This window comes from Pristiophorus japonicus, chromosome 11 (genome assembly GCF_044704955.1).
Source record: "Pristiophorus japonicus isolate sPriJap1 chromosome 11, sPriJap1.hap1, whole genome shotgun sequence".
NCBI lineage: Eukaryota > Metazoa > Chordata > Chondrichthyes > Pristiophoridae > Pristiophorus > Pristiophorus japonicus.
Genome location: NC_091987.1, coordinates 60,745,387 through 60,769,278, shown reverse-complemented (window position 1 = coordinate 60,769,278; position 23,892 = coordinate 60,745,387). Strand labels below are relative to the sequence as shown.

The 23,892-nt window shown below is 42.4% G+C and overlaps 1 protein-coding gene across 1 annotated transcript in view; it reads left to right on the top strand.

The window, feature by feature from the left end:
* Positions 1-23,892, top strand: part of caska (calcium/calmodulin-dependent serine protein kinase a) — a 600,725-nt gene that overhangs the window by 519,932 nt on the left and 56,901 nt on the right. Inside the window, exons 12-14 of the mRNA XM_070892703.1 lie at positions 4,250-4,327; positions 11,375-11,455; positions 22,623-22,811. Coding sequence (XP_070748804.1) covers positions 4,250-4,327; positions 11,375-11,455; positions 22,623-22,811 — 348 coding nt within the window. The remainder of the gene's footprint in view (positions 1-4,249; positions 4,328-11,374; positions 11,456-22,622; positions 22,812-23,892) is intronic.

Here is a 23,892-nt window from a genome sequence, read left to right as displayed (position 1 = left end):
TTTGTTTTGACAAATAAAACCCCAATTTTTCAAGCCTTTCTTTGTATTAATAGTTACTCATACCAGGGAATATCGTAGTGAATCATACAGGCAGCAGAGTTTTAGATGAACTTATGTTTACGAAGTGTGGAGGATAAGAGACTGGTCAAGAGAGCAGTGGAATAGTCGAATCTGGAGGTAACAAAAGGAAGGATGACTGTTTCAGCAGCAGATGCACTGAAGAGAAGGCAGAGATGTTACAGAGGTTCAAGAAGGCAGTCTTTGTGATGGAAAGGATATGGGGTCGGAAGCTCAGCTCAGGGTCAAATAGGACGCTGAGGTTGTGAACAGTCTGGTGCAGCCTAAGAAAGTGACCGGGGAGGGGGATTAAATCAGTGGTGAGGGAACGGAGTTTGTGGTGGTGGCTGAAGATAATGGCCCGGATATTGCGATAAGAATAACAGTGAGGCTATCAGCGCTCACTGTTATTAAGGAGTAAATTGAACAACAACTTCCGGCATCTGAACATGTGCAGTTAAACGTGGAAAGCAGAAAGTTGCTGCCCAAGTTGCCCTGCTCTTCCAGAAGCGTCACTCTGACAGTACCTTGCTAATAGACTCACCATTCAAATACCCACAAGATACCCACTAAACATGCCAGAAAAAGTTGGGGATTGACCATTCAAGTGTAAGTGAATTTTTTATGACGTGAAAAGTCTTAATTACTGCCAAACAACCACTCTGGCACGGAGTCTCATTTCTTCAGATTTTAATTGTAGGAGATTTAAAAAATGAGTAACTTTTTTTCTCTTTTACCTCTATCTTAATCCCATCTTTCTTTCCCTCTCTATTTCACTTTCAGTATATGATTTGACATTGACTACTACTTTCATATGACAGGAAAAACTAATAATGGGATACCTAGTTTGGCTATCCATTTGATGGCCTCCTGAGATACCGAGTGGAGAAATGAGGTGCCTCCCGCAACAGATCTTAGTGGAAGCTTAATGTGATGTATTCCATGGCCACAATCGCACTTCGGGTCGTCCCTTGTCTTCCATTTGTGGAACAGGTGGCCACATCGTCCATACCCTGTGCAGATTCGAGGGTGATTGAAGCCAGAGACCTCTGCTGTTGGATCAGTAATGAGGAATTGGTTCTTTATGTTGCATGTGGATAGTGGGTTGATACCAGCTGCATGAATATTGGCTGCTGTTTCCCAGAATGGCCAGTGTGATTTTAACAGATTTCCTGGTGTGTTTTTCATGTCTTTGTGAATGGGAAAGTCAATGTTGCTCATGATTTTTTCCATCTCATGGAATGCGGTGGCATCGCGGTGAATGGCAGGAAGGGTAATGTGGGATACCCTTTACCATTCAGTTGGAGTGGACTTGAGAGTCCCTGACACCGTCCTCATGGTGGCGTTTAGCTGCACGTCCATGATCTTTGTGTGACGGCTGCAGGGCCATGAGACAGAGCAGTATTCTGCAGTAGAGTAGACTAGGGCCATTGTTGCAGTGTGAAATGTTCTGGTTGTGCTTCTCCCATAAGGTTCCAGCAAGTTTCCAGACCAGATTCATCCTGGTTTGTACTTTTTGGGCACATTAGTGAGATGAAGCCGCAATGCGAGAGTCTTGTCCAGGTAGATGAGATTGTAGTTTGCAAGTATAGTGCAGGCCAAGGGTTTGTTTCTTGAGGAAAGGGTAATGACAACAGTTTTGAAAAGGAGAGGGCCAGTACCTGAAGCGAGTGTACCATTTATAATGTCAGCTAGCATGCGGGCCAGGAAAGGAAGTGCACCTCCTGGCTCCACAGCTCTCGTGATTAGCTCCCTCTCGTATTGTCCTCTCTCTCCCCTCCCCAATACCCCCATTTACGTGATGCCCAATTTTATGTGAGCTGAGGGAGCACCTGTCTGCGCTCTGTTGGTTATGCACCCCAAAACAGGCCATAACCATTTTCTACACCATGTATTTTCAGCACTGATTAATGAAGCATCACTTGTTCATCTGAATTTCAAGTTGAGAGAAAATGTCTTGAAATTATACTGGCCAAATATTAGCTTAATGCATTTCCTATTTTAATGGAGACATAATTTATTTAAAATAACACCTGCAAAAAAACAGGCAACATTAGAATTGCAGACACATGCAGTGAGTGTTCATCCACTAATAATCACCTAGTGTAATTTCAAGGTCTTTTTCTTGCAACCAAAAATTCAGATGAAAATTAGATGATTTATTAACCAATGCTGAAAAATGAGGTTTGGGCATAGGTAAAATTCTTCCGCTTTTAATCATAAAGTCAGTAGAACCACTCACTGCTAGCTTTGCAGTTCATATTACGGGAGCATTATGCTTTGTCTTTACAGGTTAAAAAAAAAAGTCGTATTTATGTAAAATAGCCAGTAATGTTTTTAACAATTAGGTAAAGCTTAAATCCATATCTCTGCTAAGTTTACATTAGATTCTGGTGATAGGAAGTCTCATTCATTTAGCTAGCCCTCTTGGTGAAATTGTAATTACTACCCTTGTTTGGAATAATGTTTTACTCCCACAGAATAATGTAGATATAGGGTATTGAGAAGGAAATTTTAAATCCCCTATCAGACAGGAACTGGGTGTGGACAGTTAAAATGCAGTGTGTGAAATAGCCACTCTGTTCCCACTCCATACTGACTTTAAAATACCTGATTTTTCAGGCAAGATGCACACACCTAAGTCAGACGGAGCCTCATATATTTGTGCAAATCGGGTCCTATTACATCAGTAATGCAAAGTGGCAATGTCTGAGGTTTGTGACCGGTTTGTGAGTCTGCCCATTTGGCTATAGGTACTGGGCTGAGGAGATCAAGGGACTAGGGTTGAAATAGAGGGATTTAACACCATCAGAAAATGAATCAGTAACTTAGTGTAACCTGATGTTTATGAAACAGGACTGAAATGTAGGTGGAAGAAAGCTGAAGCTGAAATCTGTTTTATCTTTTGTTCTTTGTAAAATAAGATTTTAAAAATAGTTCCAGAACAAAACATGCTTTGTGCTAGCTTTAGAGTTAACTCTTTCCATGGACCTGTGCTCATAGGAGTGGGTAATGAACGGTTAGACAAAGAGAGTGTGTAGTCTTGAAAGAAAATCACTGAATGATGTCAAGCACATAATGAAAGTCTTGTGAGATCCAGCCATGGTTTATTTTTCTGGAGCTCACCAAATCTCTGCATCTCACTTACACTGCATTACAACATGATTTGTTCAATTTATTTTCTGTTATTAAAGACTGTTTTTTCCCTGGAGTCCTATCCATAGCTATAGTCAGACAGACTGGGATACCTGATACCAGGTCTCCCACCTACATCACTCTGAATTGACAGCTAAATGTTGTAAATGTGCACCTGACCTATATGTACATTATACATATGCTAATTTCTCTTCCCTGTGGGGAAGCTCTCTGCTCCACCTACATACCAGTACTCCACAGCACACTGTGTTGTTCCACTTCTGCTGCTCCACTGCTTTATTTTGGTTAGTTTTTAATGGCTGATGCAATATAATGCTTCAGTTCTGTGAGAACACAGCGTCACAGAATGATCTAAGTTCCTCTTGATAGAGTTGCTGGACTATAATGTAATAGTGAGTTCACTGTGAAGGTGGACTTCCTGGTAGTCGAAAGGTAACACTCAAAACTATTATTTTTCTTATTTTCAAGTAACCAAAGTTTTTTTTAAAAAGAAAATTAAAATGAGGGAAGGTGGTTTAAAAGACTTTTGTCAGCGAGTATTGTACGATGTATTCAGTGCCTTCTAAAAAGTGCAGGTTTCAAAGAATCCACCTAAATGTAGCAATAGCAAAATTTAGCCAAATGGGTGGTGGACTTGTATCAATGCACACTCTTGTCGGAGGTTTGACTTATGCAGCTGTTTATAGAAAAGAGTTAATTCCTTAAAATATATATGTGGGAATAAATCCATTTGTTTCCACTTGTTGTGGCTATTTAAAGAATCACACAGAGGGAGCTTTTCATCATTCCTACACAAAAAGGACACCAACTCAGCCCAAAATATAGCCTCATACCAGGAAGCAGCTTCTTAAAGTGAAAATGTAAATTTCCACTGGTCAAAATTTTCAAAATGTATATTGTGTTAATTGCATTGCAGTGAGCAGATTGTAATCTGTAAGTTAGCAGTTTTAGAAAGGAAAGTGTACGTAGTCATACAAACTTTATTCTGTTTGTACCTATTATCATTTGAATTGTGCTTTTTATTTTTCTCTACTAGTTGTATGACAAGATTAACACAAAGTCATCGCCACAGATTAGAAATCCACCAAGTGATGCTGTCCAGAGAGCCAAAGAGGTAAGTGGGTCACAGACCTGAAACGTTAACTCTGTTTCTCTCCACAGATGCTGCCTGACCTGCTGAGATTCCAGCATTTTCTGTTTTTATTTCAGATTCCAGCATCCGCAGTATTTTGCTTTTGTATTAATTATGCTGTAACCTCTTGTGCATTAAATTGGTATTTATATGTTAGTTCTGTGAGCCAAATAGCTCTTGTCATAACAGATAAGACACTTTTCATTCCATTGTCATCTGAGCTTTAAATTTTGGTGAGGGCCAACACCTAATCTGGTAGTCATATCGTTGACCTCATGTAGGTGGGAGGCATTATTTGACCATAAGTAATTATTGTGTGTACTCCGCAGGTGGCTTTGTTGCGGGTATGTCTCCATACCGCCATACCTGATGCACAGGATATGGTAGCAAAGTGCTTATGTTACTGAACCACTAGTCCAGGGTAGTTCAAATCCTACCCTAGCAATTTGAGAATTTGAATTTGGTTAAAATCTGGAAATATAAAGCTAGTGCCAGTAAAGGTGACCATGAAAAACCCAACTGATGTCCTTTAGGGAAGGAAACCTGTCATCCTTACCCAGTCTGGCCTATATGTTACTCCAGTTCCACATCAACACGGTTGACTCTTAACTGCCTTCTAAAGTGACCTAGCAAGTCTCACAGTTGTATCAAACCGCTAGAAAGGAACCACTAGGCTGTGACCTAGGCATCAAATTCATGAAAGGGAAATCATGTTTAACTAATTTAGTGGAATTCTTTGAGGATATAATGAGCATGGTGGATAGAGGTGTACCGATGGATGTGGTGTATTTAGATTTCCAAAAGGCATTCGATAAGGTGCCACACAAAAGGTTACTGCAGAAGATAAAGGTACATGGAGTCAGAGGAAATACACGGAGTCAGAGGAAATGTATTAGCATGGATCGAGAATTGGCTGGCTAACAGAAAGCAGAGAGTCGGGATAAATGGGTCCTTTTCGGGTTGGAAATCGGTGGTTAGTGATGTGCCACAGGGATCGGTGCTGGGACCACAACTGTTTACAATATACATAGATGACCTGGAAGAGGGGACAGAGTGTAGTGTAACAAAATTTGCAGATGACACAAAGATTAGTGGGAAAGCGGGTTGTGTAGAGGAGACAGAGGCTGCAAAGAGATTTAGATAGGTTAAGCGAATGGGCTAAGGTTTGGCAGATGGAATACAATGTCGGAAAATGTGAGGTCATCCACCTTGGGGGGAAAAAAACAGTGAAAGGGAATATTATTTGAATGGGGAGAAATTACAACATGCTGCGGTGCAGAGGGACCTGGGGGTCCTTGTGCATGAATCCCAAAAAGTTAGTTTGCAGGTGCAGCAGGTAATCAGGAAGGCGAATGGAATGTTGGCCTTCATTGCGAGAGGGATGGAGTACAAAAGCAGGGAGGTCCTGCTGCAACTGTATAGGGTATTGGTGAGGCTGCACCTGGAATACTGCGTGCAGTTTTGGTCACCTTACTTAAGGAAGGATATACTAGCTTTGGAAGGGGTACAGAGACGATTCACTAGGCTGATTCCGGAGATGAGGGGGTTACCTTATGATGATAGATTGAGTAGACTGGGTCTTTACTCGTTGGAGTTCAGAAAGATGAGGGGTGATCTTATAGAAACATTTAAAATAATGAAAGGGATAGACAAGATAGAGGCAGAGAGGTTGTTTCCACTGGTCGGGGAGACTAGAACTAGGGGGCACAGCCTCAAAATATGGGGAGCCAATTTAAAACCGAGTTGAGAAGGAATTTCTTCTCCCAGAAGGTTGTGAATCTGTGGAATTCTCTGCCCAAGGAAGCAGTTGAGGCTAGCTCGTTGAATGTATTCAAATCACAGATAGATAGATTTTTAACCAATAAGGGAATTGAGGGTTACCGGGAGCTGGCGGGTAAGTGGAGCTGAGTCCAAAGCCAGATCAGCCATGATCTTGTTGAATGGCGGAGCAGGCTCGAGGGGCTAGATGGCCTACTCCTGTTCCTAATTCTTATGTTCTAAATCAGGACATGACAAAGGTATACCCAGTCCAATTGACCCTGCAAAGCCCTTCTCACTAATATCTGGCAACTGGTGCCAAAGTTGGGAGCTGTTCCACAGAAGTGTCAAGCAACAGCCTATCTCAGAATCATACCCATCAGCCATTGTCCCAGACTCCACGTTCACTGTCCTTGGGTCTGTCCTGCCCCACTGGAGCTGGAGGCACAGTGGTATACAGTCGGTGGGTGGGGCCTGGAACTGGGAATCCTCAATATTGATTCCGGACCCCATTAAATTTCATAGTGGCAGGTCAAACATGGGCAAGGAAACTGGGCTAATTACCACCTACTGCCCTCCCTCAGTTGATGAATTAGTACTCATGGAACCATACAGCACATATGGAGGCCATTCGATCCATTGTGGCTGTGCTGCCTCTTTTAAAAAGATATCTAATTGGTATTCTATGCCTCTCTGAAGTTCAGGATCCCATAGGCTTTTTTAAAAGCCTTCTCAACTTGTCCTGCCATCTTCAAAGTTTTGTGTATGTGAACCCCCCTCTCTGTTTTTGCACCTCCTTTAACTTCTCCATGTTGAACAACACTTGGAGGAAGCACTAAGAATAGCAAGGGCACAGATGTAATCTGGATGGGGAACATCAGTGTCCATCACTGAATGTCTCTGTAGTACCAGTACTGACCGAGTTACCAGAGTCCTGAAGGAGATAACAGATGGCGAGTGAACTAACCTGTGGGAATAACGTGCTTGACCTCTAATTTACATGTCACAAATGCAACTGTCCATAACAGTATTGGTGAACAGATCTGTCTTCACATTGAGGACACACCATTAGATCATTTAGGACTACCATCGTGCTAAGTGGGCTAGATTAAGAACAGATCTTGCAGCTCAAAACTAGATATCCGTGAGGGGCTGCTCACAGGTGGCTTCCTAGTCCTCAGAAATTCTTGCACAACAGCTGCTGAGCAAAGATACTCGACTACAGGGGACTCAACCTTGTATGGAAAAATGCAATAACATTTGCAAACTGCGTTAAAGTGTCACATGATCAGACGTCACGTGATCAAGTGCCACATGATTACCTCCAGGATTACCTCTAACCACGTTGGAAACTCGAATTATAGGCCCAGAAATATTGACACTTGATAAAGGTTAAAGAAATAAAACTAAGTCGTTAGATTGTAAGTATGTTCATAAATATAGGCCTAGAAATTGGCCTCCTTAGCACCTCCCATTATCACCTCTGGGGGGTGTAATGGGGCATTAATGACTTACCGACCAGGCGAGATGAACGACTCCCACTAACTTCGGCAAGAGGTTTGCGGCAGCAGTAAGATGTTGCGCCCCGATCTATTTTGCCCAGAGATCGTGAGGTTATTGCTGTGCGCATCGCCCCGGTAGTGCCCCGGACCCAAACTTGGGTTCCACCCCGGACAGCATTGCCAGGCAAAAACACCAGCAGCTGCAGGAGGCATTGATCGGGAGGCCGGGCGCTTCGGGGGCGAAAGTTAAAAGGAAGGTTGCCGAGGTAAATACCAACGTTTCTGAAATGGATTTTGTCAATTTTTTTTAATTCTTTTGGGCCGTGATCGATCAGCTCGGCACTCTGCTTAAGTTCATGAGGCTGATCGAGCTGGATCACGCCTGCCATTGGGGACCAGCTAACTGGTACCAGTGCAGAGCCTGCAGCGATGGCGCTTCCCTTTAAGGGAGGGAAGGAACCTCGGAGCGTGGCAGCGTTGCCAACTACTGCCCCACCTGCGTCCTGCTGCGCCCCAGGAAGGAAGTGGAGTGTTTGATTTAGCGCTCCACTTCCTTCCTGGAGCGCAAACACCAAATTTGTTTTAAAGTTGATAAACATTAATGCCTGACACTAATTTTTTCCACTTTCAAAAATGTTGGTGTACTACTGAATTTCTCCCCCATAGTGTACTACATGTCTTCAACATAGGAAAAAAACACTTATTAGTGACTTGACAGGAGGCTATTTTCAGATAGGACAGTGATGGGATCAGTACAATTGGTTTCAGTGTCCTAGGTTAGGGAGGAAAAATTCAACCAGGGTAGTGGTTAATTGCTACCCTGTAGTACTGGAAGTGTACATGTGTTATCGCTTGCAGACCACACCAATTGAATTGCCTGGCAACATTCCATTCCAATTTGCACCTGCAGAATACTTACTAGGGCAAAGTATTGAAGGGCACTGCCAATACAGGGAGCCTAATCTGTTTTTCTTTTATGTAAGTCACAATATTATAGAACTTTTATCTGGTATACAAAATAAATTTAAGAGGAGCAAGGTCAGGAAAATGCTTCAGACAAAACCATGACCCTGTAAAGGCACAATTGAAGCCTTGTTGCTGCAAACATTTGAAAAAAAATAGCACAAATAAATCCTGCCCGAGATGTGGACCAAGGCAGTCAGCAAGAAATAACAACAGTGCTTTGCCGTCAAAAATTAAAAATCTAGGGCTGGATTTTCATCATTTAGCCCTACCACTGGATTTCCGGTGGTATTTCAGTGCTATTTAAAAATCGTGAGGTTTTTTACCACTGAAATACCCCTTTCACTCAAGGCTGCTATTTTCATCAAATATCACCGGTGGTAGGGCTAACTGTATTTCATTCTTCTTTTTGATCGTGCAACACTCAAAGTAAAATGGGTGGTATTTTTGCAGGTGGTAAAAATGGTGGTATTGATGAATTTACTTCTGGTGGTAATTTTCGGTGGTATTTCGGTGTTGGGGTCTTGGCCGCAGTAAAAGAAGTGCAGGGTGAGGGCTGATGTTTTATTGCTGCTTTTGTTCTTGCTTTTGATGTTGTAGTTCTTGTAGTTCTTGTTGTGTTATTGTTATATTGTTGTTGCAAAAATTTTTAAATCGTTGAAGTTAAAAAATAATTCATTTACTGACTTTTACATTTTTCAAAGTTTACAACATTTTATTACATTTTTTTAAACCTAACCATTCTTGTACTGTGTCTAACTTAAAAAATGAAGGGTAAAACTCAATGATAAGAGTGGTCGATAAAAGTGAAACGTAACTCTCACTGTTCAAGCAGAGTGTTAATTTATGAGTTGCTGATGTCCTCAAAATGTCCTCCAATTTTCTTAAATATCCTTAAAATGTCCTCCAATTTTCTCAAATAATCCACTAAAAGCCTCAAATAACCCTAAAATCCAATTCTGAACTCACAAAGATGTCTGTGTAAAACTCGGCCTTCTCTCATGTGGAATGGACTGCAGCTCCGTTTTTTAAAATGGCGTCCATAGCACTGGATTCAATCAGATAAGATCAGACAAGACTGCACTTTTCTCGGTAATTTAGGTCAGTGGTGAAAATTACGGTATTGATGAATTTACCTCTGGTGGTAATTTTCAGTGGTATTTTGTTGTTACACACTTAATGACGTCATAAAAACGGCAAAAAATCACTGATGAATTTAACACCGATGGTATTTCGGTGCTAAATTATGAAATCGACGATATTTCGGTGGTAATCTGCGATGAATTTACCACCGGTGGTATTTTCAGTGGTAAATTGGTGGTAAATGATCGAAAAAATGCCGAAAATCCAGCCCCTAATTTCAACTCGAGGCCCCATGTGGGTTGTAAAATTAACAAATTAGTCAAAACAAAATTCTAATAAGTACTTTATTTTTCTGTATAAAACAAAGGACTACTTTGATAAAAAAAAATATTTTCCAAAGATTTTCTTCCCCTTTAACCAGTATCATGTGCCTATTTCTTGATGTTTTCCTAACTGCGACATGAAGAAAATCTTTCATACCACTACTGCAAAATATCTGCATCTTGTACTTAAAACTAAACTTTTCTTACAGATGAAAGTAATTTTTATTCAGTAGGGGTGGGGGACAAATAAATAAAAGCAATGGATTCCAACAGTAATGTAGTAGTATGATTTAAAAAATGTCCACTCTGTCATCCCAGAAAACCTGTTTAAATTTTTAGCTGTTGCTGCTCCTTGTTCATGCTCCACTATGACCCATATAAGCACAGAGCAAAAACTGAAGGAATGTGCTCTCACAATCTACACTTATTGCACAGCAAAAAGCAGTTCTGCAATATTTGCCTAAACTGCAATTTGTCTTGTTGATATAGATTCTGCTAAAACAACAAATGAACAGCAAGTTATGTATGCAGGATTGTTTTAGATTCTTAATTTGCAGATTACTGGCTACTGTAACTGCTCCAATTAATTATAGAACTGCTGATGGAAAATTGCTTTGCTGGCCCATGTATGAAGCCAGAAAACATCATTGCCTGCTTCCCAAAGGGGCGATAATTGCCAAAGGGCAGTGGTGGCTTTTGAGGCACCTACAAAAAAAATCATCTTTTTAGATGGATTTTGACAACCCATAAGGTAAATAGTGCATCAGATATCAAATTTCAGCCATGATTTACTTCCGTAAATCCCTGCCATTGCGAATGATGGATATCTTGGCAATGCTGCAGTGGGGCTTTCGTTACAGCACCAGAAGAGTTGTCTGAGGATTTAAAAAGGCACAAAAGCTCACAGTCCATTGGGCTGAAATGAAGGGGTAGGAAGCCTTTACTTTGGCTCTTTTCCTCCATTTGAGCACATTGGGGCCATTGCTGCTCCGGCCCTGCCATCATCTTCAAGCAGGTGGTCCCAGCGAGTACACAGCAGGAAAATCCACCACAAACCTGGACCCACCAACAACATTGGCATTTGCATGCAATGGGCAGAGAAAGGGCAGCCAGCAGGGAGGGAAGAAAATCAAAGACAAGGTGGGGATGCAGCAGTAGAAGTCACTACCTCATTTTCCTGCAAACTTTGCACCTGATTTAGGGCAGGATCATGGAGGAAAATCCAGCCATATCTGTTAGATCAGATAAGACTCACTCACTGTTGCTTTCAACAAAACCAAGAAAATATCCTTGCCCCTTCCATTCCCCCAAATTATTTTTTAACTTCAAATAGTGGCATATCTTAGTTTTGCAAGTTTAGTACCTGCAGAAGCTTGCTAAGAATTTGTTGCATCTTGCAGGTGTTGGAAGAGATTTCATGCTATCCAGAAAATAATGATGCCAAGGAATTGAAGTGTATCCTAACACGGCCTCATTTTATGGTAAGTGCATTATTCTGGTTATCACACTTTAAAATAGAGATAAGATTGTCAGTGAATAATGTGTAAAATAAGTAGCTACTTAAGAAACAACACTCACTGTCAGGCAAACAGGTGAGTTCCTCATTTTTTTTAAATAATATAGTACAGTGGTTGAGGGGAAGGAAAGTCTGGGAACTACTTTTTATTTAAATTTCTGGTCCATTTTATAGAAAATTTTTTGATTTTCCCCCCCCAAAGAAGTCAATTTTATTGTCTGCATGGAGATCTGCTTAGCCTTGTTGTTAAACCACTCTGATATTGTCACTGATGAGGAACACACTAGAGAGGTTTCATAGGTAAAAGGTTGTGGCATGATTTCAGATTAGCCTAAGAGCTACTCAGGAAACTATGCTGGAAACTGGGTAGTCTATAGCACGGAACAGCTCTCAGGCCAGTTTGAACTTGATGTTTCCTGATGCCACTGAGATGTGCCCCTTCTGCATCCAAGAGAGTAGGGCAGCCAGCCTAAATTCCAGCCACTGCCAGTACTTTTCTTGGCAGAGGTCAGTGGCCCGATATAAACTCCCCACTTGATTTTTATTTTCCCTGGCCTCTGTTGGAATCACACCCTCCATTGAAGACTGTCACTGAGATCAAAAACTTATCGAAGTGTGAAATGGAGTTAGCATCCACTGCTTATGATGAGTTAGTGCTCCAGTCTGCAATGTGACCCAACCTCTGGGTTAATATTCTTAAAAATGTGTCTCAGAAAAGCAATAAGATCATGTGCTAAGATCACAACGGGAAGATCTGAGTTCCAGTCTTCACTGACATTCACACTGAAGCTCCTCCTAGAGGGCAAGTGGCTCAAGTTTTTCCACCACTAGTAGGTTTAGCCAGGAAGCAGGATTAACATTGTCCATGAACTAACTTCAGTGCATGGATTAATTAACGGTGATGACACTATTTGTTGGAGCTAATTATGTCATGTTCTGACTTATACAGCACAATAAGGATTCGAGTTTGTCGTGGAAACCATCAGTGTCTCTTTACATCTGAAAGCACTCTTCCTTTGAGCATTAACTTGTCACCTGAGTAACTTAATGGATAATGGCATTACAGACACTAATAGCACTTCAGAAGTAAATATTTAAACATCAGCAGTGCTGCAAGTATTGTGGTAACTACGTCAGTGGGGCAGATTTTGCTCAGTTGCGCCAATGCAAAATGAGCGCAATGGGATCAGAAAAATGGGCAAGCAGGACTCTGGCATGTTTTGAGCCCAAATCCTTGAAAACAAATTTTCTGGCTGGTTGCAGTTTATGTGCTGGAGGGTTGTTATTAGCCAACAGGGCACGCTCTTAGTGGAGTGTTGTAGATCACCTAACAAATCTCATGTAGGATGAAGGAATAACAGAGATACACGTGAGTACTTTGCTTCAATTTTCACAGAAGAATGCAATAGTAAGAATTAAAGGGTACAAGAGAAGGAAGCAGGCAGTTAGACAGGATAACAAGAGATAAGATGAAACTCAAAAGTGGAAAAGGCACAGACCCTGATTAGGTGCATTTCAGAAGGGAGGCCAGAGAGCAAATAGCAGAGGTACTGACCACAATCTTTCACACGTCCTTGGGTATGGAAGTTGTGCCAGTGGACTGAAGGGTTGCCAGCAATGTTCCCTTTAAGCTGCGTGGCTGTGCCCCGCTCTGAAGGTCCCGCACAGCTGGTGAGCCGGCTTTTACATTTTTAAAACGGGCATATGCAGAATTGTGAATGGCCTACACAGCCCATTAATGGGGCCGCGCAGACCAAAACAAATTAGAGGGAACATTGGTTGCCAGTGTATTACTTCTGCTCAATGAGAGAGAGAGAGATAAACCAGGTAACTATAGGGCAGTTAGCCTAATATTAGTAGCAGGTAATCTCCAGAGACCATAATGAGGGCTCCCACCATCTAAAATTACTAATCCTATTACATTGAGATGGATTGACGCTAAAGACTAAGAAACCTTTCATCACAGGATTAAGATAAGAAATAGAGTCTCGCACGAGCTTTCAGCATCAGGGGAAAAAATCCTGCAATATTCAATTTAAGATTACAAAGCCTCGGCAATGGCATGCCACGGTATGGTGCTTCATCAAGAGCAGGTAAAATAAAAGGGGCAAAACAACTAAAAAAGGATCTCTAACTTGAAGAAATACAAAAATGCATAGGCAGAGGCAAATTTCTTAAAAAGAAAGCACCTAAGCGAATTCAAAAGAAAAATAGGACAGTTCTTAAAGTAAGAAGCAAAGACTAAAATACAAAGTAAAAAGGGGGCAACATAGAAGTATCATGCACACAGCCATTGAACATAAAATGAATAAAGTCAAGTTGAATCCTAAATCAAGAACATCTGCCCAAATACCAAAATTTCTATTCATGCCACCTAACATTGCAAGATCAACAGCTACTTCAGGAACACTCTTTGCACATAAAGGTTTCAAACAGCGTTGTGATTTTGATGGCTTACAGACAGTCCTACAAACTATTTATCATGTTGGTACAAGCCCCGAGTGCATGTCTGGTGTTCTTTTACATACTCTAGGTGTTTACCAGTTGCTGGAACATGGAGGTGGTAGGCTTCAGTGGCTCATAAGGTGTTAGTGGTCGGTAAGCTCTAGGGGCTCTGGCCTGAGAGGGCCCACCTATAGATTGCAACAACTTGGTCTCTGCTCATGGCGTCTGTTTCCACACTGAGCATTGGAGCAAGGGACATAAATGCTATCATCATGAGAGATAACAAAATCTTTCATTCGCATTGCACTACAACCTCTGCTACTGGGTTGCCGCTGTGCAGTGATGCAAACATTAGGAAATGAAGCTCCTATTCATTTGATCTCTCAGTTTGTCCATGATGGAGAAGATGGTTGAGCCCAGTGCCTGCATAGCCCTCCAGTATTGCCAGCTCTGAAAAATTTTATTACTGGTGTCACAAAATCCAGTAGGGTTGGGGATGTGGGGGATGGGGGGGGTGGAGAAGGTTCACAGTAAGTTACCCCAGTGCAGTCCCCTCAAACTTCTTATTTAAGTCAAATAAGATGCTGATTTCTGTGCTTGAAGTGGTAAGTGCGAGGATGCATCATCAGTCTGTCTGACAGTAGCATCCAAGTCTTCTGATGAACCTAGAAAGAGAGCAGTAGGACAAGTGTTGGAATGTATTTACAATGGCAACATTTGGCAGATCACTGGCAGCATTGTGCCACACCAGGTTGTTGTGTTTGGAAGGTTAGTAACTGTGTGACTGAGAGCTAAATAGAAAAAGAAGAGGTAAGGAAGATATCAACAAAACTACTGTGCCAGGCCTCCAGGCTCGCCATCTCCTATGCTGACTGCTTTGCATCTTTCTATGATGTCACTAGCAGCTTCTTCCACAGGGGTGAGTGTTGGCAGCACCTCCTCCTGTGCTGGTTGGCTTCCTTCTATTGTATGCAAGCTTCTCCACCAAGAGTGGAAGTGAATTAATATGTGCCCAAGACCCACACCATATATAGATCAGCTTACCATAGTGTGCATGATGACAGGAAGGAGCAGTGAATGTAGGGAGTAGTTGTGAGGGCAGTAGCAGCTTTTGAGCGTGTGAGTGAAAGGAGATGCAGTGAACTCTTCTCTGCTGACTTATGGACAACCATGGGAAGCAGGGAACGGAAGGAATGATTATACAGAGGCAAAGTTAGGGGTCCTGCAAGACTGTGTAGTAAGATTGAGAGATGGGAAGGGAAGTCTTACTTTGGCATTCCTGGTGAGATTATTAAATTTTTCTCCAGGACCTGGGTGTAATGCAGAAACCGCTGCTTGCATTCACATATTGTGCCACCTCTTGCCATATCCATTCGCCAACTCGCTTTGACACCAATCGACTATCCGAGGGCAAGAGGACACTTCCTCTCATGAGCTGCCAATGGGAAGTGCATTTTGCACTGGCATTCCCTTCCTGCATGTAAATTATGAATGACCCGTTAATTGGGGATGGTTCTCCACCAACTCCTGCAGGCAGCCATTTCCATCACTCCGCCCAACACTCAAGCGATTTCACACGGGGAGATCACGATTAACTCCAATGTAAATACTCAGTTCTCAATCATTTATTGTCTATTTTTAAGGTGTATGAGTATAAGTTAGAATACTGTTTACTTATTATTGAGGAGGCTGAAAAAAGTCTTACAGTACATTTCTAAGCAGTGCTTTGTTCCCGTCAATGTGTGCCTTATCATTCCATTAAACTGAAAAGATATGAGGACTTAAGACAGCTGATTGCTGATTGGAATGGAATACTATCGTCATCTGGAAGTATTTTTTCAGTTATCTATTTGGGTTTGTTTAAATTCAGTTTTCTCTAAGAAATATGAATTACGAGTAGCGTATAAACTTAATCTTGCAACAACTGGAGATTTCTAATGATGTTCGCATCTGGGTTTATTAATGGAGCCGATTTAAAAGACCACCTCTTTCAAATAAAACCTCTGTCATTACCGCAATCAGCAACATATTGGAAAGTATTTGGCAAGAGAACTGCATGGTGATGCAGTCTTGTATGCATGTCAGGTAATAACACTGGCAATGTTTACCACTATTGTACCTGCAAAATATGTTCTGAAATATGCTCTCTTCTGAGAAACAAAGAATTCTATTGTACTTGTGTGAAAAAACCTGAACAGATAGTCTCTATGGGTTTGAAAATATAATGGAACGCTTTTGTTGTCTGGTTGTATATAGATTTGCAGTAGTGCTTTATTGAAGACTATGCAACTTGTCCTTGTTGTGTACGCGTAAATAACTGACAAACTGAGCCAGGAGAAAAGTAACTTAACTTCACTGTGCTTTTATAAACCCAAAATGGTGTCCCAAACCGGCATGAACCAGAATGAATACAGCAACTCTGAATAGCTCCTGAAGGGTCCTAATGCTCATCCAGTGAGCTGTAACAAATAAATAGAGTATGAACACAACATCCTTAATTATATATCATAGCTGTCTTCAGGTTTGGCTCCTTGATGTACTCAATACATCTGATCAGCCAATATAACTTGCATGGTAAATTGCAATGGGTCTACAGTCTTCCATTGGGAGTTAGACAACCTGACAGCTGCAAGTTTTCCTTCTATGATTTTAGCCACTCTTCTATCTTACACATCACATTGACTTAATATAGATAAAGCAAATTTCCCTAGATCCTTTATCCATAAACTGGTCATTTGTCAGATGTTATGAAATGCGTGAAACATACAGTACTGCCAAGCCCCAGAGTATAAACAAAAAGAAGCTGACAATACATGCATAGAAATTTATGCGATGGCATTTGTCAGCATTCAACCAATTCATCCTTGGTTTATCTTTTACACAAAAGTTTTTGGCAGTTTGGGAACAAGTTGGCATCTATTTTGTTTATAGCTTGAATGCTCAAGCATTATCATGTTCTAACCACCAGGTTCTAATCTGTTATGTACTTAACCCCTTGTAACCTGTATTACACTACCACCAGAGGGCCTACCTGTTGGAGTCTCAAGAGATCCCAGCATTACTTGGGAGCACAGTATATAAGCAGGCCACCCACGAGTCTTATTAAAGGAGCTAAGGTCACACTTGCTCATTGTACACAGTACCCAGTTTCAGCCTTTATTATGAGCATAGCAATTGGCGACGAGGTAACAAACAACCGCGCGAAAATGCAAATGCGAACAGTTGGTATCCTGGAGAAGTTCTTAGAAGGGGACGATTGGGAGGCCTTCGTGGAGAGACTCGACCAATACTTCGTGGCCAACGAGCTGAAAGGGACAAGAACACTACCAAACTGTCTGTGGGGCAACAACCTATGGCCTCATGAAGAACCTCCTAGCTCCGGCAGAACCAACAGAGAAATCCTGTGAAGAATTATATACGCTGGTCCGAGAGCACCTAAATCCTAAGGAAAGCGTTTTGATGGCGAGATCTCAGTTCTACACGTGTCAACGATCGGAGGGCCAGGAAGTGGCAAGCTATGTCGCCGAACTAAGGCGCCCCGCAGGACATTGTAAGTTTGAGGGATTCCTAGAACAAATGCTTAGAGACTTTTTTGTACTGGGCATTGGCCATGAGACAATCCTTCGCAAACTGTTGATTGTAGAACCTCCGAACCTAAGTAAAGCCATAACGATAGCCCAGGCATTTATGTCCACCAGCGACAACACCAAACAGATTTCGCAGAGTAAAGAAGTTTCAGCCAGTATTATGCATAAAGTAACGTCGGTTTCAAGCAGAAATATACATGGCAGAACGTACACGGCGGCTGCTTCTGCCCGACCTCAGATGACCCAGAGTCCACTATCAATGGTTAATGCAAAGCAGTTAACACCGTGTTGGCGTTGTGGAGGTGATCATCGGCCCCATCAGTGCTGCTTCAAGCACTGTGTGCAACGGTTGCAGAACAATGGGACACCTCCAGCAAATGTGCAGGCGAGCTACAAACCCTGCAAAACACCACGTTGCAGAGGAAGATCGTTCCACTGTGGATCAGGCTGCATTGGAGACTCGTACCGAGGAGGCAGAAGTGTACAGGGTACACACATTCACCACGAAATGTCCACCAATAATGTTGAAAGTTGAACTGAACGGTATTCCAGTATCTATGAACTGGACATGGGTGCAAGTCAGTCCATGAGTAAAAAGTCCTTCGACAGGCTGTGGGACAAAAAGGCACACTGGCCCAAGCTCAGCCCCATTCACACCAAACTAAGGACTTACACCAAGGAACTAATCCCTGTAATTGGCAGTGCAGAAGTCAAAGTCTCCTATGACGGAGCAGTACACGAACTCCCGCTGTGGATGGTGCCAGGGGATGGCCCCACGTTATTTGGCAGAAGCTGGCTGGGAAAAATCTGCTGGAACTGGGACGACATCCGAGCGCTTTCGGCCGTCAACGACTCCTCATGTGCCCAGGTTCTGAGCAAGTTTCCATCGTTGTTCGAGCCAGGCATTTGAAACTTCTCGGGGGCGAAAGTGCAGATCCATTTGGTTCCCAGTAAGCGACCCATCCACCACAAGGCACTGGCGGTACCGTACATGATGCGTGAGAAAGTGGAAATGAGCTAAGCAGGCTGCAGCGAGAAGGCATCATCGTGCCAGTGGAATTCAAAGACTGGGCTAGTCCAATTGACCCAGTACTTAAAGAGGACGGCACGGTTAGAATTTGTGGGGACTATAAAGTAACGATTAACCGTTTTTCGCTACAGGACCAGTACCCGCTACCCAAGGCAGACGACCTATTCGCAATCCTGGCTGGAGGGAAGACGTTCACCAAGCTGGACCTGACCTCAACCTACATGACGCAGGAGCTGAAGGAGTATTCGAAAGGCTGCACCTGCATCAATACGCACAAAGATCTGTTCATCTATAACTGGTGCCCATTCTGGATTCGGTCGGCCGCGGCAATCTTCCAATGGAACATGGAGAGCCTGCTAAAGTCAGTTCCTTGCACTGTGGTTTTCCAGGACAACATACTGGTTACAGGTCGGGACACCATTGAGCACTTGAAGAATCTGGAAGAGGTTCTTAGTCGGTTGGATCGCGTGGGGCTCAGGTTGAAATGCTCCAAGTGTGTTTTCCTGGCACAGGAGGTCGAGTTCTTGGGAAGAAGAGTCGCGTCAGATGGCATCAGATCCACCGACACCAAGACGGAGGCCATCAAGAACGCGCCGAGACCACAGAACGTGACGGAGCTGCGGTCGTTCCTGGGACTCCTTAACTATTTCAGTAATTTCTTACCTAGGTTAAGCACCCTGCTAGAATCCCTACATGCGCTACTGTGCAAGGGAGACGACTGGGTATGGGGGAATTCACAAGAGGCTGCCTTTAAGAAAGCCAAAAATCTGTTGTGTTCAAACAAACTGCTTGTCCTGTATAACCCTTGTAAAAGATTAGTGCTAGCTTGCGATGCATTGTCATATGGGGTCGGGTGTGTGTTGCAACAGGCTAACGAATCGAGAATCTTGCAACCAGTTGCTTATGCGTCCAGGAGTTTGTCCAAGGCCGAAAGGGCCTACAGCATGATTGAAAAAGAGGCTCTGGCGTGCGTTTACGAGGTAAAAAAAAAAATGCACCAGTACTTATTTGGCCTCAAGTTTGAGCTTGAAACTGACCACATGCCGCTCACATCGCTGTTCTGAGAGCAAAGGGATTAACACCAATGCCTCTGCCCGCATCCAAAGATGGGCGCTCACGCTGTTGGCATACAACTATGTAATCCACCACAGACCAGGCACAGAGAACCGCGCAGATGCTCTAAGTCGATTGCCATTGCCCACCACCGGGGTGGAAATGGCACAGCCAACGAACTTGCTCATGGTCATGGAGGCATTCGAGAACGAAAAGTCCCCCATTACAGCCCGCCAGATCAGGACCTGGACCAGCCAGGATCCTTTACTGTCCTTGGTAAAAAAAAACTGTGTCCTCCATGGGAGCTGGTCCAATGTCCCAGCGGAGATGCAGGAGGCGATTAAGCCATTCCACAGGCGCAAAGACGAGTTGTCCCTGCAGGCGGACTGTCTATTGTGGGGCAATCGTGTGGTCTTGCCCAAGAAAGGCAGAGATACGTTCATATCTGAATTGCACAGCACCCGCCCAGGCATTGTAATGATGAAAGCCATAGCCAGATCCCATGTGTGGTGGCTTGGCATTGACTCAGATTTAGAGTCATGCGTGCGCCAGTGCAACACTTGCTCTCAGCTGAGCAATGCACCCAGAGAGGCACAGCTAAGTTTGTGGTCGTGGCCCTCCAAACCATGGTCAAGGATCCACATGGACTATGCGGGCCCATTTCTAGGCAAAATGTTTTTGGTTGTCGTGGACGCTTACTCAAAATGGTTTAAACGTGCGATAATGTCTGTAAGCACGTCCACGGCCACTATTGAAAGCCTACGAGCCATGTTTGCCACGCACGGCTTGTCTGATGTCCTAGTCAGCGACAGTGGGCCATGCTTCACCAGTGCTGAATTCAAGGAATTCATGACCCGCAATGGGATCAAACACGTCACATCTGCCCCGTTCAAGCCCGCATCCAACGGCCAGGCAGAACGGGCAGTTCAACCATCAAGCAAAGATTGAAACATGTGTCGGAAGGCTCCCTGCAGACCCGGCTGTCCCGAGTGTTGCTCAGCTACCGCACTAGACCCCACTCACTCACCGGGGTTTCCCCCAGCCGAGCTGCTCATGAAAAGGACGTTAAAAGCCAGACACACTCTTGTCCACCCTGATCTCCATGATCACGTGGAGGGCAAGCGGCATCAACAAAGCGTGTACCATGACAGCACAAATTTGTCACGTGATATTGAGATCAATGATCCTGTGTTTGTGCTCATTTATGGACATGGTCCCAAATGGTTCGCTGGCATTGTCACAGCCAAAGAGGGAAGTAGGGTGTTTCAGGCCAAATTGGCCAATAGACAAACGCACAGAAAACATTTGGACCAAATCAAATTGCGGTTCACCAAGAGCTATGAACAACCCGAAGAAGACACCAACAAGTTTGACCCTCCAACACACACACAAGTGGCAACTGACATCATGGTTGACCACGAAGCCGAACTCATCATCCCCAGCAGCCCGGCAAGGCCGGCTGCCCAACAGCCCAGTGAAGAACTGACCAACCCACCCACACCCACATTTGTACCGAGACGATCGACAAGGGAGCGAAAAGCCCCAGATCGTCTCACCTTGTAAATAAGTGTACTGTTGACTTCATGGGGTAGTGATGTTATGTATTTAACCCCTTGTAACCTGTATTACACTACCACCAGAGGGCCGACCTGTTGGAGTCCCAAGGGAACCCAGCACGGTATATAAGCAGGCCACCCACGAGGTACCTGCACTCTGGAGTCTTATTAAAGGAGCTAAGGTCACACTTGCTCATTGTACACAGTACTCAGTTTCATCCTTTATTATGACCATAGCATAATCCAACATTGGTGGTTATCTAAATTTAAAACTAATCAAAACTTCCAAGTAAAAATCATAAGATTGTCAAAGAACTTCAGATTCCATATTGCTTTTGTAGCAATCGTGTCCTTTTTGCACATATTTCCCATATCACTTTCACATTAGAAGCAGAAAATAAAATATACATTGGTTAACATTGCACAAGGCATCAATTCAGAAACGAGCAGACTGGCAACTTGAACAAAAATATTTATGATTCCACCGACAGATCTTTGATTGGGGGGTGGGGGGGGGGGGGTCGGGATTTGAACCTCGGCCTTGCCATTGGAAGGTTATTTTCCTTAAATATAAATATCTTTAAAATTACTTTTCAACATTTTTATGACACCCTCACCAAGTAATAACTGACTTAAAAATCTCAGAAACTGGGAATACGTGCATAGAAATTTATGCGATAGCATTTGTCAGCAGTCAACCAATTCTTCCTTGGTTTATCTTTTACACAAGTTTATGGCAGCTTGGGAACATGTTGGCATCTATTTTGTTAATGCCTGAGTATTCAAGCTATAATCATTTTCTAACCACCAGGTTCTAATCCAACATTGGTGGTTTTGTAAATTTAAAAGTACAATTTTTAGAACTGTTGTAATGTGCTTTTGTTAATTTTGATGTAACAAAGCTAGCGTTTTACGTTTGAAAACTTCATTGCTATAGACAGCCAGCAAGCAAAGCAAGATCACAGTCAAAACAGTTATAGTAACTGTGGCCATATTGTCGCAGTGTTGGAAATTCCGCATTAAAATTCAAATGGTTGTTTATATTGGCTGGATGCCATATGGCACTGAATTGTCTCGGGTCTGAATCATCTCTTCTGGTGGACTTCATTGATCCAACAGCAATTCTGAAGTTGTTAATTGATTATTTGCAAGAGCAAACAAGAGTCAATGTTTTTAAAGATGTAATTTTCACTTGCTACTATAAATGAGGTATTATATATACTAACATTTTTCCATGCCTTAAAAATGAGGAAGTTAGATTTGAAGAACAACTGCTTGCATTTCTATAGTGCTCTTCACATTCAGGAAGGTGTCTCAAAATACTTTAAATTAAGGAGGGAAATATAGTTGACGGAAAAGAGGAAAATAAAGAGGGTTTGGGTGAGAGGAGCATGGTTAACAAAAGGGTTTGTTTCTTTCTTCAGTTTAATTTTCCAGTTTTATCTTGTTTTTAAAAACTAGGCCTTGCTGCAGACTCATGACGTCGTGGCACATGAGGTATACAGTGATGAGGCACTGAGAGTTACACCACCACCAACTTCTCCTTATTTAAACGGTGACTCACCAGAAAGTGCAAACGGAGACATGGACATGGAAAATGTAACACGAGTACGACTGGTCCAGTTTCAGAAAAACACGGATGAACCTATGGTAATTTAGAATAAAAATCTCTAGTTTTCTAATCAGTTTTAGTCATTTTTATCTAGATATGTTGGCAGAGATAACTAATCATTAAAATAGTCTTTTTAGCTAATATAGGTCACCACAGCAGTAAAACGAAGCAAATTAGTCATTTTTTCTGTTCCCACGTATGAGCGCTTCAGTGGTAATAAACTTATTTTCAGTATTAGTCACTGCTATCCGATGATGTAATTAAAAAGTCTGAAAGAGACATGAATAAAGATTGTTGATGAACTAGACTGTATGTAAACAGACTAGACAAATGCAAATTTCCTTTTTATTGACTAGAACACTAATTAACAAATTAACCACCATTAGTACTTTGTGTAGATCCCACTGACCACTTGTGGGCATTAACTCAGTCATATAATGAAGATTATATTTTGGTAAGAATGCTACTGTGCAACAGTTTACTTTGCCTCATTTTTATTTATAACGGTGTAGATTAACCTTTTCCCAAGCCCATTAGTTTTATCCACACACTCTATTTGGAACATCAAATTGCAGCTATGCATCTGTTTCAATTCCATCATTAATAAATTTTCGTAATTTTATAACTGACTTGAAACAGCAAGTGAAACAGAATCACAAGTATTTTTGATTACACAAGTGTGACAATTGGCCAGGATTCCTGTTCCCGCTGGAAATGTGTGTGGAGATGTTGGTCAAAGAGAGGATTTGGTTTAGCTATGATACCTCTGTAGATGATTTACCTGCCAACTCACACAGTTGTGGTAACCAGTAACTGCAGATGAATTGCTGAAATATGAGAAAATGCTATGGAAAAGGAGAGTATCAGTTCATCTCAGATCAATCACCAGCTGGTTGAAGTGAAAAGGAGTTACAGCAGATATGTTAGAATATACATATTATTTTCAGTAATTATATTAATTTGGAGCACCACAGTTTCCTACATCTATAGAACAAATATGTCTTACAAAATAAGACAGGAGTGCCACCTTGTGATGCAAACCTAGACTAGAAGTTTCTGCTACAAGACAGTTATGTACTGAGGATGATCAAATTAGGGTTTTTTATGCAAGACTACATT